Genomic DNA, 13,226 nt, shown 5'->3' on the forward strand with positions numbered 1-13,226 from the left:
TTGGAGGGGGGGTCCAAGAGACTTTTTTGTGCATCTTGGGGTGATACACATGTGTACCAATTTTCATGACCCTACTCAAAACAGGCCAGGGGGGCAGGCAGAAAAACCTATGAAAACACAACATTTTGTGTAGCCAGTAGGTGGCGCTCTGTCAAAGCCTCAATATTGTTGTATAGATGTGTTTAGGGTCAGACTCTGATCATACATGTGACATTTCGTACAGATCGGACAGAAAACGAAGAAGTTATAGAGACTTTCTGTGTCCTCAGAAATGGTCAAACTTTGAGGCCACGCCCCGGCCACACCGTCAGACTTTTGTAAGAGTTTTGGAATGCGTCTATTCCCTATGGTGTCCTGAGTGGACACGGCGAATTTCAGCTCAATCCGATGACGTATGCGAGGCGTGAAAAGTTTGGCAGCAGGGTCACACATCGCCAAAAATGGCCACAAAAGGTAAAATGGCGGACTTCCTGTTGGGTTTGGAGGGGGGGTCCAAGAGACTTTTTTGTGCGTCTTGAGGTGATACATATGTGTGCCAATTTTCATAATCCTGTGTCAAACTGGCCAGAGGGGCTACGCGTTGGGGGCGCTATAGAGTCATTTTCCTATGTGCGTTTCAAACGTCAGCAAATTTCAAAATTTTTCGGGCGAATGAATTTTTCTACCAAGTTTGGTGAGTTTTTGGGCATGTTAAGGCCCCCAAAAATGCGATCTAAGGGGGGGAAGGAAGAAAAAAAAAAAAAATGAAAAATAATAATCCTAAGGGTTTCAATAGGGCTCTTGCACCATTCGGTGCTCGGGCCCTAATTAAAGCTGCAAGCAGCATTGCGGGCCCTCGCGCACCTTGCGATCCGCGGGGTCATCACAGTCTTCTCTCCTATGCTCTCGTCTCCTATACTCTCCTGTCCTATGCTCTCCTCCTCTCATTTCCACAAATATACAACAAACACATGTTTACAACCAAACTTTCCTGCTACCAGTAGGTGGCGCTATGACCGTATCATCCTATTAGCATATATATCTGTTCAGACTCGGGTCCATAGCAGTACAGTAAGATTTTGTCCACATTGCATAAAGTATATGGGTAGTACAATATATATATATATGGGTAGCATAAAACACAGCGAGTTCCTTTGTAATGGCGAATGGTCAACTTTGAGGCCACTCCCCCGCCACATGGTAATACTTTTGAAAGAGTTTTGGAATGCGTCTATTCCCTATGGTGTCCTGAGTGGACACAGTGAATTTCAGGTCAATTGCATGAAGTATGTGAGGCGTGAAAAGTTTTGAAGCAGGGTCACAAATAGGCAAAAAATGGCCACAAAAGTCAAAATGGCGGACTTCCTGTTGGGTTTGGAGGGGGGGTCCAAGACACTTTTTTGTGCGTCTTGGGGTGATACACATGTGTGCTAATTTTCATGATCCTGTGTCAAACTGGCCAGCGGGGCTAAACGTTAGGGCAAAAAATACAGCGAGTTCCTTTGTAATGGCGAATGGTCAACTTTGAGGCCACTCCCCCGCCACACAGTAATACTTTTGAAAGAGTTTTGGAATGCGTCTATTCCCTATGGTGTCCTGAGTGGACACAGTGAATTTCAGCTCAATTGCAAGAAGTATGTGAGCCGTGAGAAGTTTTGAAGCAGGGTCACAAATAGGCACAAAATGGCCACAAAAGTCAAAATGGCGGACTTCCTGTTGGGTTTGGAGGGGGGGTCAAAGAGACTTTTTTGTGCGTCTTGGGGTGATACACATGTGTGCTAATTCTCATGATCCTGTGTCAAACTGGCCAGCGGGGCTACGCATTAGGGCAATAAATACGGTGAGTTCCTTTGTAATGGCGAACGGTCAACTTTGAGGCCACTCCCCCGCCACACGGTAATACTTTTGAAAGAGTTTTGGAATGCGTCTATTCCCTATGGTGTCCTGAGTAGACACAGTGAATTTCAGCTCAATTGCATGAAGTATGCGAGGCGTGAAAAGTTTTGAAGCAGGGTCACAAATAGGCAAAAAATGGCCACAAAAGTCAAAATGGCGGACTTCCTGTTAGGTTTGGAGGGGGGGTCCAAGAGACTTTTTTGTGCGTCTTGGGGTGATACACATGTGTGCTAATTCTCATGATCCTGTGTCAAACTGGCCAGCGGGGCTATGCATTAGGGCAATAAATACAGTGAGTTCCTTTGTAATGGCGAATGGTCAACTTTGAGGCCACGCCCCCGCCACACCGTCAGACTTTTGTAAGAGTTTTTGAATGCGTCTATTCCCTATGGTGTCCTGAGTGGACACAGTGAGTTTTAGCTCATTTGGATGAAGTATGCGAGGCGTGAAAAGTTTTGTAGGAGGGTCACAAATCGCCAAAAATTAACAGAAATTTCAAAATTGCGGACTTCCTGTTGGGTTTGGAGGGGGGGTCCAAGAGACTTTTTTGTGCATCTTGGGGTGATACACATGTGTACCAATTTTCATGACCGTGCTCAAAACAGGCCAGGGGGGCAGGCAGAAAAACCTATGAAAACACAACATTTTGTGTAGCCAGTAGGTGGCGCTCTGTCAAAGCCTCAATATTGTTGTATAGATGTGTTTAGGGTCAGACTCTGATCATACATGTGACATTTCGTACAGATCGGACAGAAAACGAAGAAGTTATAGAGACTTTCTGTGTCCTCAGAAATGGTCAAACTTTGAGGCCAAGCCCCGGCCACACCGTCAGACTTTTGTAAGAGTTTTGGAATGCGTCTATTCCCTATGGTGTCCTGAGTGGACACGGCGAATTTCAGCTCAATCCGTTGAAGTATGCGAGGCGTGAAAAGTTTGGCAGCAGGGTCACACATCGCCAAAAATGGCCACAAACCTTCAAATGGCGGACTTCCTGTTGGGTTTGGAGGGGGGGTCCAAGAGACTTTTTTGTGCGTCTTGAGGTGATACATATGTGTGCCAATTTTCATAATCCTGTGTCAAACCGGCCAGAGGGGCTACGCGTTGGGGGCGCTATAGAGCCATTTTTATATGTGCATTTCAAAAGTCAGCAAATTTCAAAATTTTTCGGGCGAATGAATTTTTCTACCAAGTTTGGTGAGTTTTTGGGCATGTTAAGGCCTCCAAAAATGCGATCTCGGAGGGGGAAAAAAAAAAAAAAAAAAAAAAAAAAAAAAAAAAATAATAATCCTAAGGGTTTCAATAGGGCTCTTGCACCATTCGGTGCTCGGGCCCTAATTAAAGCTGCAAGCAGCATTGCGGGCCCTCGCGCACCTTGCGATCCGCGGGGTCATCGCAGTCTTCTCTCCTATGCTCTCGTCTCCTATACTCTCCTGTCCTATGCTCTCCTCCTCTCATTTCCACAGATATACAACGAACACGTTTACAACCAAACTTTCCTGCTACCAGTAGGTGGCGTTATGACCATATCATCCTATTAGCATATATATCTGTTCAGACTCAGGTCCATAGCAGTACTGTAAGATGTTGTCCACATTGCATAAAGTATATGGGTAGTACTGCAGAAAACACAGCAAGTTCCTTTGTAATGGCGAATGGTCAACTTTGAGGCCACTCCCCTGCCACATGGTAATACTTTTGAAAGAGTTTTGGAATGCATCTATTCCCTATGGTGTCCTGAGTAGACACAGTGAATTTCAGCTCAATTGCATGAAGTATGTGAGGCGTGAAAAGTTTTGAAGCAGGGTCAAAAAAAGGCAAAAAATTGCCACAAAAGTCAAAATGGCGGACTTCCTGTTGGGTTTGGAGGCGGGGTCCAAGAGACTTTTTTGTGCGTCTTGGGGTGATACACATGTGTGCTAATTTTCATGAACCTGTGTCAAACTGGCCAGCGGGGCTACACATTAGGGGAAAAAATACAGGGAGTTCCTTTGTAATGGCGAATGGTCAACTTTGAGGCCACGCCCCCACCACACCGTAAGACTTTTGTAAGAGTTTTGGAATGCTTCTATTCCCTGTGGTGTCCTGAGTGGACACAGTGAATTTCAGCTCAATTGCATGAAGTATGTGAGGCGTGAAAAGTTTTGAAGCAGGGTCAAAAATAGGCAAAAAATGGCCACAAAAGTCAAAATGGCGGACTTCCTGTTGGGTTTGGAGGGGGGGTCCAAGAGACTTTTTTGTGCGTCTTGGGGTGATACACGTGTGCTAATTCTCATGATCCTGTGTCAAACTGGCCAGCGGGGCTACGCGTTAGGGCAATAAATACAGTGAGTTCCTTTGTAATGGCGAATGGTCAACTTTGAGGCCACGCCCCCGCCACACCGTCAGACTTTTGTAAGAGTTTTGGAATGCGTCTATTCCCTATGGTGTCCTGAGTGGACACAGTGAGTTTTAGGTCATTTGGATGAAGTATGCGAGGCGTGAAAAGTTTTGTAGGAGGGTCACAAATCGCCAAAAATTAACAGAAATTTCAAAATTGCGGACTTCCTGTTGGGTTTGGAGGGGGGGTCCAAGAGACTTTTTTGTGCATCTTGGGGTGATACACATGTGTACCAATTTTCATGACCCTACTCAAAACAGGCCAGGGGGGCAGGCAGAAAAACCTATGAAAACACAACATTTTGTGTAGCCAGTAGGTGGCGCTCTGTCAAAGCCTCAATATTGTTGTATAGATGTGTTTAGGGTCAGACTCTGATCATACATGTGACATTTCGTACAGATCGGACAGAAAACGAAGAAGTTATAGAGACTTTCTGTGTCCTCAGAAATGGTCAAACTTTGAGGCCACGCCCCGGCCACACCGTCAGACTTTTGTAAGAGTTTTGGAATGCGTCTATTCCCTATGGTGTCCTGAGTGGACACGGCGAATTTCAGCTCAATCCGATGACGTATGCGAGGCGTGAAAAGTTTGGCAGCAGGGTCACACATCGCCAAAAATGGCCACAAAAGGTAAAATGGCGGACTTCCTGTTGGGTTTGGAGGGGGGGTCCAAGAGACTTTTTTGTGCGTCTTGAGGTGATACATATGTGTGCCAATTTTCATAATCCTGTGTCAAACTGGCCAGAGGGGCTACGCGTTGGGGGCGCTATAGAGTCATTTTCCTATGTGCGTTTCAAACGTCAGCAAATTTCAAAATTTTTCGGGCGAATGAATTTTTCTACCAAGTTTGGTGAGTTTTTGGGCATGTTAAGGCCCCCAAAAATGCGATCTAAGGGGGGGAAGGAAGAAAAAAAAAAAAAATGAAAAATAATAATCCTAAGGGTTTCAATAGGGCTCTTGCACCATTCGGTGCTCGGGCCCTAATAATAATCCTAAGGGTTTCAATAGGGCTCTTGCACCATTCGGTGCTCGGGCCCTAAATAATAATCCTAAGGGTTTCAATAGGGCTCTTGCACCATTCGGTGCTCGGGCCCTAATTATAGCACAACCTAAGGTGCTCAGTATGTCACAGCTAAACAGTAAATGACCTCATTCTAGATAAATATGCAACACATTAATTACAAATTGCTGCTTTAAATTATTACATGATCTTCTGCATTATGCATGTATTTTAAGCAACTACTTTGTCAGTCAAAGCCATTCTCTTTAATTTATTATTATTATTCCTATTATTATTATTATTCCTTCAGTATAAAAGCCAGAAATACTTGCCAGTTATTTCTACAAAGATACTTCCTGTATTGTTGTAGAACTAAAGGCTTGGATAAGACTACCAACAGCTCTGATTGTGTCATGCCTCAAGCATTGGCCACAATCTATCTTTTCCTCTCACTGCCTATAAACCAACCCAACTCAGATGAATACCGTATTTTTGCGACCATAAGGTGCACCGCATTATAAGGCGCAGTCTCAATTACAGGGTCTATTTCTGTATTCGGCACATACATAAGGCGCACTGTATTATAAGGCGCATGCTACGCTAAAACATACCAGTAAGTAAATAAAAAGGTAATGGGAGTTAAGTCGAACTTTATTGTTATGAAGGAACGACTTTGTATATAGTTTGATTACTCGCTGCATATAGTGCTCTAGCTCGCAATAATTATATAATACAGATGCAGCTGATTGGTTTGTTACTTGCACGTTATTCTGCATAACAATTTGAAAAGTGTATGTACAATTTTCTGTTTCACATGCCGCGCCTGTGTGGTGAAGCAATCTTTTTCTTGTTGTCAGTCCTAGCGTCTGAGCTTTAAGACAGAGAGTTACTTTGCGCTGCAGAAGTGAAAACCCAGGAAACTGCTACGCATCCTCCGCAAGCCGCTCACCTCTCTATCAGCAGTGAGGAGAGCCGGTGCAGCCTCAGATGCACCACAGTGATTCCTAATTCATCCATACCAGTAGCTGATTGTACAGAATATTTATTACAACAATGTACAATAAACAGAAAACAACTGTGCGAGTTCAAACCTGCCAGCTTCCCTCTCATCGCTGTCAGAGTCACAGCCACACACGTTGCCGGCTGGCTGTTCGGAAATTATGCCGGCTTTCACAAAAGCTCGGACAACAGTCACTGCAGAAACATAAGTCTATGCATCCACAATCCATTCACATATGCTGGTGTAACTCGCCCGGCGCTGCCTCCCAGTAAAGCTGTGCTCGCCGTCTACCATCCACCGCTCCAACACCACTCACAACTTTACTTTGAACACCAATTTACACCAATGTCCAGCGGTTGGAGTTCTTTGTTAACCCTCCCGGGATTACGGCAAGCTCTGGATTCATCTGCTTCACCTGGTTTTTTACACCGGTGGTGAGACGGGCGCACGCTCAGTCGCAGCTCAGCAGCGAGGGTGATGCGTGAAAAAAAACCATCCAGTCTCTTCACATAAACCTCCCTGAGCCACTCTCCCATTTTCTCCTCGTCTTCTCGTTTCTCCTTAACGACGACTCCTGCTGGAAACTTTTCATTAGGCAGCGTCTTCCTCTTAAAAATCACCATAGGCGGAAGTTTCTGTCCATTACTATAGCGAACGCTGACCTGTGCCCCGTGGTCCGTATTAATTCCGTGCTGGTCCCCGTTCTTCCCACAGTTTGGTTCACAGGGATGTCGAAAGTGAGGGGGATCTCATCCATGTTGGTGATGTGGCTGGGCTGGATGTTTTTGCTGACAATCTTGTCACTGCAGTAGGTGCAGAAGCTGGCCAGCTTTTCTTTGTAACCCGCTGGAAGTTGCTGCGCCTGTACCGTTCAGCTCATTGGTGAATTGCTGCCAGCGTACATAACTACGTTTTACGTAGTATCCATCTGATTGGTTCATCGCTGCCAGCGTACATAGTGTACGTATGACGTAGTGTCAGCTGAATGGTAAATTTCATGCTGGCAGCATGCCACGTTATTAAATTGGTATGAGCCAGTCCAGATGTGTTTTTGTTTGTTTTTGTAATTTTACCATGTTAAGAGCGCAGCCTTGTGCAGTATTTATGTTAGAAGTTACGCATGGTAATAAAAACACTTCTCCGGGAAACTGAAAACCTGCCGGTCACGTTTTCTATGCCCTATTGAAATGCAAGCGTTTGTTAGGGCCCGAGCACCGAATGGTGCGAGAGCCCTATTGAAATGCAAGCGTTTCTTATTATTATTATTATACGTCATTCTTGTTCCGCCCACGGTATTGCGAATTTCACCCCCTGAACGTGCTCGAAAACTCACCAAATTTGAAAATCGCAACTTGACACTGTCGCCATTGGCGGGCGTGGCTGCATGGCTCTGCAGTGCCCCCTAAAGTGTGAAAATATTCACCGCAACTGCTACAGACCTGAAACTTGCTACACTGATGTATCGCCTCGTGACAAGAAAAAGAGCCTCTTGGCCGAAAATTCTACGATGTACAGGAAGTCGGCCATTTTGAAAAAAAAAACCCATGTTCCAATTTGCTCACCCCGCCCATTTGCGGGGTGAGCAAACTCCTCCTGCTTGATACGGCTAAATATTGGTGTGCTTGCCCTTAAGGGATCAGGGACCAAAAGTTATCAAAAACGCAGCAAATTGTCATACTGTCTGACTGTGGCGCCGCCACGAATTTGACCCTTCGCCAACGCGCAGGAAATTGATGTATTTGTGGCTGTATCTCCCACATACTTTATCCTATGTGGATGAAAAAAAATCAGGCATGCTGAGCCTGTCATTCTGAACAGATTGTTATGCTAATGAGATGTTACACTCCTAGCGCCACCTACTGGCAGCATGAATTGTGTTCAGGCTGACTTTCCATGTTCCAGACCTCGTATTTGAATGAACTCCTCCTAGGGAAATACTCTGACAGACCTGAGATTTTGTCACATCGTTCTAAAGACATGGCTGAGCAAAAGTGATCAAAAACGCAGCACGATGTTACACAGCCTGGGCGGGGCAACACCACGAAGGTGACCCTTCGCCACCATAGAGAAAGCTTCTGTGTTTCTTGATTTGTTCATCCTATCTGCCTCTTTCTCTATCATGACATCAGCCCCTGCGCACCTTTTCATATCACCCCATCGTCATATGTGGGCGTGGCCACATGGCTCAGCAGCGCCCCCTGGAATGAGATCTGCTTTCCCGTTTCACCTACAGACACAAAAATTGGTACACATATGTATCACCTCTAGACAAGAAAAATCCTCTAAAACGCACAGGAAGTCCGCCATTTTGAAAAATGGCGATTTTGGCGAAACACAATTGGTATGTGGGCAAACTCCTCCTAGAGCTTTCGCCTGACTTAAAATTTACTGAAGGTCACCTAAAGGACCTGCTGATCAAAAGTTATCAAAAGCTTTTCTCTAACTTAAAGGCCTCTGTAGCTCGCCAATGTTTGGCGACGATTCATGATTTCGCCATGTAACTTCGAACAGCTCTCACGCCCGCATACTTCATCCAAATGTCTTCAAACTTCATGAGCATGATGAGGGCTCTGCCCTGAACGCCTCCATATGTTGAAACCTTGACTTACTTAAGGCCGTGGAGCTGCGTGCAATGGCATCCGTGTGGCGGCGCGGCGACTGTCGATCCCTTGCTGTGAGATTACGTTTGGGTTTTTAATGACTTTAACGACCTTCTTTGATCATGAAAATGAATACACACGTTCACGGGGGCGTGTCCTAGCAACTGAAGGGGGTCTTGTAAGTGGGCGGGGCAAAATGGCTCAATGCGCCCCCTTAATTTTTTTAAACACTCCTCTCCATAGGGGTTTTTTTTGGAGTAGGAAGCCAAATGAAGATCACAGATTTGAAGTCCCACAGAGACACCTCTGTGGTTTCCTGTATCAGGCTGCCCGTGGCGGTGGCGACTGTTTAACCTTCGCCATGAAACATCAACTGCTTTTAACTTGGCCGTGCATCGTCCTAACATCCTCAAATTTTTTTCATGTCGTAACGGTCAGTCCCCCAACACGTCTGCATGCACATGAATCACCTGCACCTCCACCTACAGGAAACCGGAAGTAACTGCTTCTTGACAATTTTCATGTATGAATCAAATGTTTTTTGAGGTTTGATACACAGACAGGTCTCCACTATTCTCACGGTGTCTGGCTCCTCAAATATTTTACATGTGATACAGACCCAACCCCAACCATGTGTGGACATCTGTGGACAGCGCCACCTACCAGGAGGTTACTGCATACTAACAATTTTTACATGTATTGACAGATTTGTTGCTCTGACATGTCTCTGCTTCTGTCTGCTGCTTTTTCCCACCGCTGGCAAAATCGCCGCAGCTCGTGGGGGGAGCAGGGGAGGGAAGGGACGGCGTGACGGGGAGGGGGCGGTCGCGCGGAGTGCGAGGGCCCGATCATTGCTGCTTGCAGCTTTATTTAAAATTATAAATGTAGGCTCAGACGGTGGCACCAAACTGTTGGCTTGTGTCTACACCAGTCAGAAACTAAATACCATCTCAGCTCTGGCTCGTCCTCCAAAGCACAGCAGTGTTCTCCTGAGGTCACATGCTATAGCTCTCTCTCTCTCTTTCTCTCTCTCTCTGCCGCGCTGTCGCATCATGTTCGTATACTACTGAAGTAAAACTGAAGATTAAACCACACAATGCATCAAATAAAATATGTTCAATAGTTGATCCTTATCTTCTATATAAGTGGATTGCATTTTTTTTTATTGACGGTATTAAAAATGATACCGTCGCTACCTGTATGCCCCGCCGGTATACCTTAATACCGCCCAACCCTACTATCCGTAGAGAGCAAAACTGATTTTGTACCAGGCTGAAGTGGCAGTTTATAGAACTGACGGGGAAGTATGTCAACTACAGTGGGAGAGAGAAGCAAAGAGAGAGAGGGTTAGAACAGGGGACATCACTCAACACTAGTAACTCAGCCCAATTCTGCTGCCTTTTTTTATTTTTGAGTGGTTGTTCTGTTGTTCCTTGCAGGCCTGCATGGTCCACAAAGTGGACTTAAAACAAAAACTGCTCTAATTGGACTGCTCCAAGTCTTCTAAAACAAAGTTCCACTGATCATCCCATCCCATTTCAAAGGCTCCATCAAATTAAACCTTCTTTTTAATGGTATCAAGTATCCAATTGGAGGATCCTTCACTTCTTCAGAATACTGTGAACTCAAACACAATTTCAAGTACAGTATCCATGGCTGTCATGGTTGCTTGCATTGTTGTGTTCATGCTAGATTGGTTATGTAAGGTCTTATAAGAAATCTCCCTTAGGGATGCTTTATCACTGATCCAAGGGCAAGCTCACTGGTTCATGAAGCAGGTTTGATAATTAGCATCAGTATTAATGCGATGTAAAGGCATTGTCAAGATTACCCTACATTTTCATAATAAAGCACCAAGCTCTTCACATCCTTCACTAACTGTGATGGAACTTATGAGGACATCTCTACAAACTAAGCCTTCTATTGTGCAAAGCCTGTTGTTAGGTGTATGTGTGTGCACCCACTACTAAATGTGAACCAGTGAGGAGGCTGTGGAGGATGAGGCAGTCTGTGGGCTGAAAATGAGGGCAGTAAAAAAACCTTCCATATCGATAATCGCAACAAGTCAAGTGTCCCCTCAGGATTCAAACACAGAAGCAAAAGAACAGACATCCTTCAATCATCCATAAAACCAGACTGTGACAAAGACAGGTTTTAAAAAAAAGTCATTTATAGTGTTAAATATTCAAACTAGCAAGGCCAGAGAAGTTCTTAGAGACATAAGTGCCTAATACGTCAATCAAAAAGGGGGTGCGGGTCAATCGTGTACCATTCACAAAATGTTTTACTGTTAGTTTATTATATGTCCTCACAGTGCTGGCCTGATGAGAGTTCAGACTCTGCATGTGGATGAAGAGTGAAAGTCATCTCAATCATGATGTTGGTGCACTGGCTCCTTAGTTTAAGTGAATTAGCCAGTTAGCCACTGTCTGCTAACACCCAGTTCATCTATCAATGATGGACTGATTAACATTAGAAAAAAACTCGGATGTAGGGCATGTTAGGGCATATTTTAAATATGGATTTAGATTTTGGCCTTCATAGCTTCAAGAGGCTCAAGCAATACTGACAATTACTGAAATGCTATTTGGTAATGATGCTAATTTTGCATTTTAGGATTTATGTGAATCAAAAGTAAAATCCCTGGTCAAAGAAACAACCCCAGAAGTTGTTGGTGCATGGGGTTTAGCATCAATAAGGCAAAGGTCAGTAAAAGGTTGATGAGATATCTGACCTGTTGTGCAGTCTCTGCTTCCCTCTTGGTTCGACCTTGAGAAATCCACTGTGCCGTTGCTGTCCTTCCCCTGCGAAGCCCTGGAGGACACAAAGCAGGCGCGAGATTAATATGATGTGGGACTGCTTACATAGACTGTGTCAACTTGCCACAGAATGTTGTGTCACTATGTCACTGAGGGGGAAAAAAACAAAGCAAAGTTATTCGTTTTCAGCTTAGCAAGGCTGCTAAAGCTATATGAGAAGAGGATACAGGTATGTTTGCTTTCACAGCTTTTGTTGCATTTTTATGTTATTATCTCAAAGCCTGTTTTTATGTATTAAGTCTTGATTTATCTCATCATCTTGGGATGTTTTCTTGTGGAAATGATTTATTCCAGCATAACAGAGCTAGTTTTCTACTGATAGTTAAATCATTTATTGTGAGATAAAGCATGTTTTTTTATGATAACAATTTAATTTATCCTAGAAAGCTTGTCTTCTAGTGATAATGACTTTTCCCAGTTTCCCAGTGATAGTAATTTAGCATGTTTTTTTTTTTTGGCAAAGACTTAATTTGTGGACGTTGTGGACAGCTACAAGTATCTGGGTGTCGACATTGACAACAGGCTGGACTGGTCCATAAACACTGATGCATTGTACAAGAAGGGACAGAGCCTGTATTTCCTAAGGAGACTCAGGTCCTTCAACATCTGCTTCATCTTCTACGTTGTAGTCTGCTGGGGCAGCAGGATGAAGACGGCCAACACTAACAGAGGGAGATTGCTGCATTCAATCACTTAAAATGCAATTCAATGTGTAAGTAATCCAAGTATTCAGAATAATTACTCAGATTGAGTAATGTAACAGAATCCATTACAAATTACATTTTAGGACATGTAATCTGTATTTTGTAACTAAATACCTTGTAAAAGTCTATATTTCATATTTAGCACCTTTATCATCACCTTATATTAAAGCTATACAACATACATTGTGTACAGTTATACTTTTTTGTATTGTATATTTATACTGGTTACCTCACAGTGTACGTTTCATTTTGAATTTTACATTTTATTTATACTGCAACCTTTGCCAATTTCTCTGGGATTCATACATTTTATTTTATCTTATCTTAGGATCAAAAATCTGTTTTTCTTCAGACTTTGTCTAGAGATGTATTCTAATGGTAATGATTTATCATGGAATAATAAAGTATGTTTTTTGCGACAATGACTAAAGCATGTTTTCACATGATAGCAAATTTATCTCATTATCCAGGGCTCATCTTCCAATGATTCCGACTATTATCTTGTCTGACAATAAGCTTGCATAGTAACCACTTGTTTGCTAGCATGAAATTTTGTTTGCTACAGTTATATTAACGTTGATAATAAAGATTTATAGTAACCCAAAATAGTTATATATATGCGCTTGATTGCAGTTGTTGCTGCTAAGGGTGGCCCAACCAGTTATTAGGTTTAATAATTAATCATTTTAAAATCATTTTAAAAAACAAATTTTGTGTTTACTGGTGTTGTCTTGTTTGATATTTGCTTGATGATCTAAAACATTTAAGTGTGACAAAAAATAAGAAATCATGATGGGGTAAACACTTTTTCACACCACTGTAGGGTTTATTTCACCATGTATCGTAAACTCT

At 43.5% G+C, this 13,226-nt stretch overlaps 1 protein-coding gene across 2 annotated transcripts in view; it reads right to left on the bottom strand.

The window, feature by feature from the left end:
- adam19a (ADAM metallopeptidase domain 19a) overlaps positions 1–13,226 on the bottom strand; it is a 263,959-nt gene that overhangs the window by 219,797 nt on the left and 30,936 nt on the right. For both annotated transcript variants that reach the window (XM_028428685.1, XM_028428684.1), the window contains exon 2: positions 11,586–11,665. In XM_028428685.1, coding sequence (XP_028284486.1) covers positions 11,586–11,665 — 80 coding nt within the window. The remainder of the gene's footprint in view (positions 1–11,585; positions 11,666–13,226) is intronic.

The sequence above is a fragment of the Parambassis ranga genome, chromosome 18 (genome assembly GCF_900634625.1).
Source record: "Parambassis ranga chromosome 18, fParRan2.1, whole genome shotgun sequence".
Lineage (NCBI taxonomy): Eukaryota > Metazoa > Chordata > Actinopteri > Ambassidae > Parambassis > Parambassis ranga.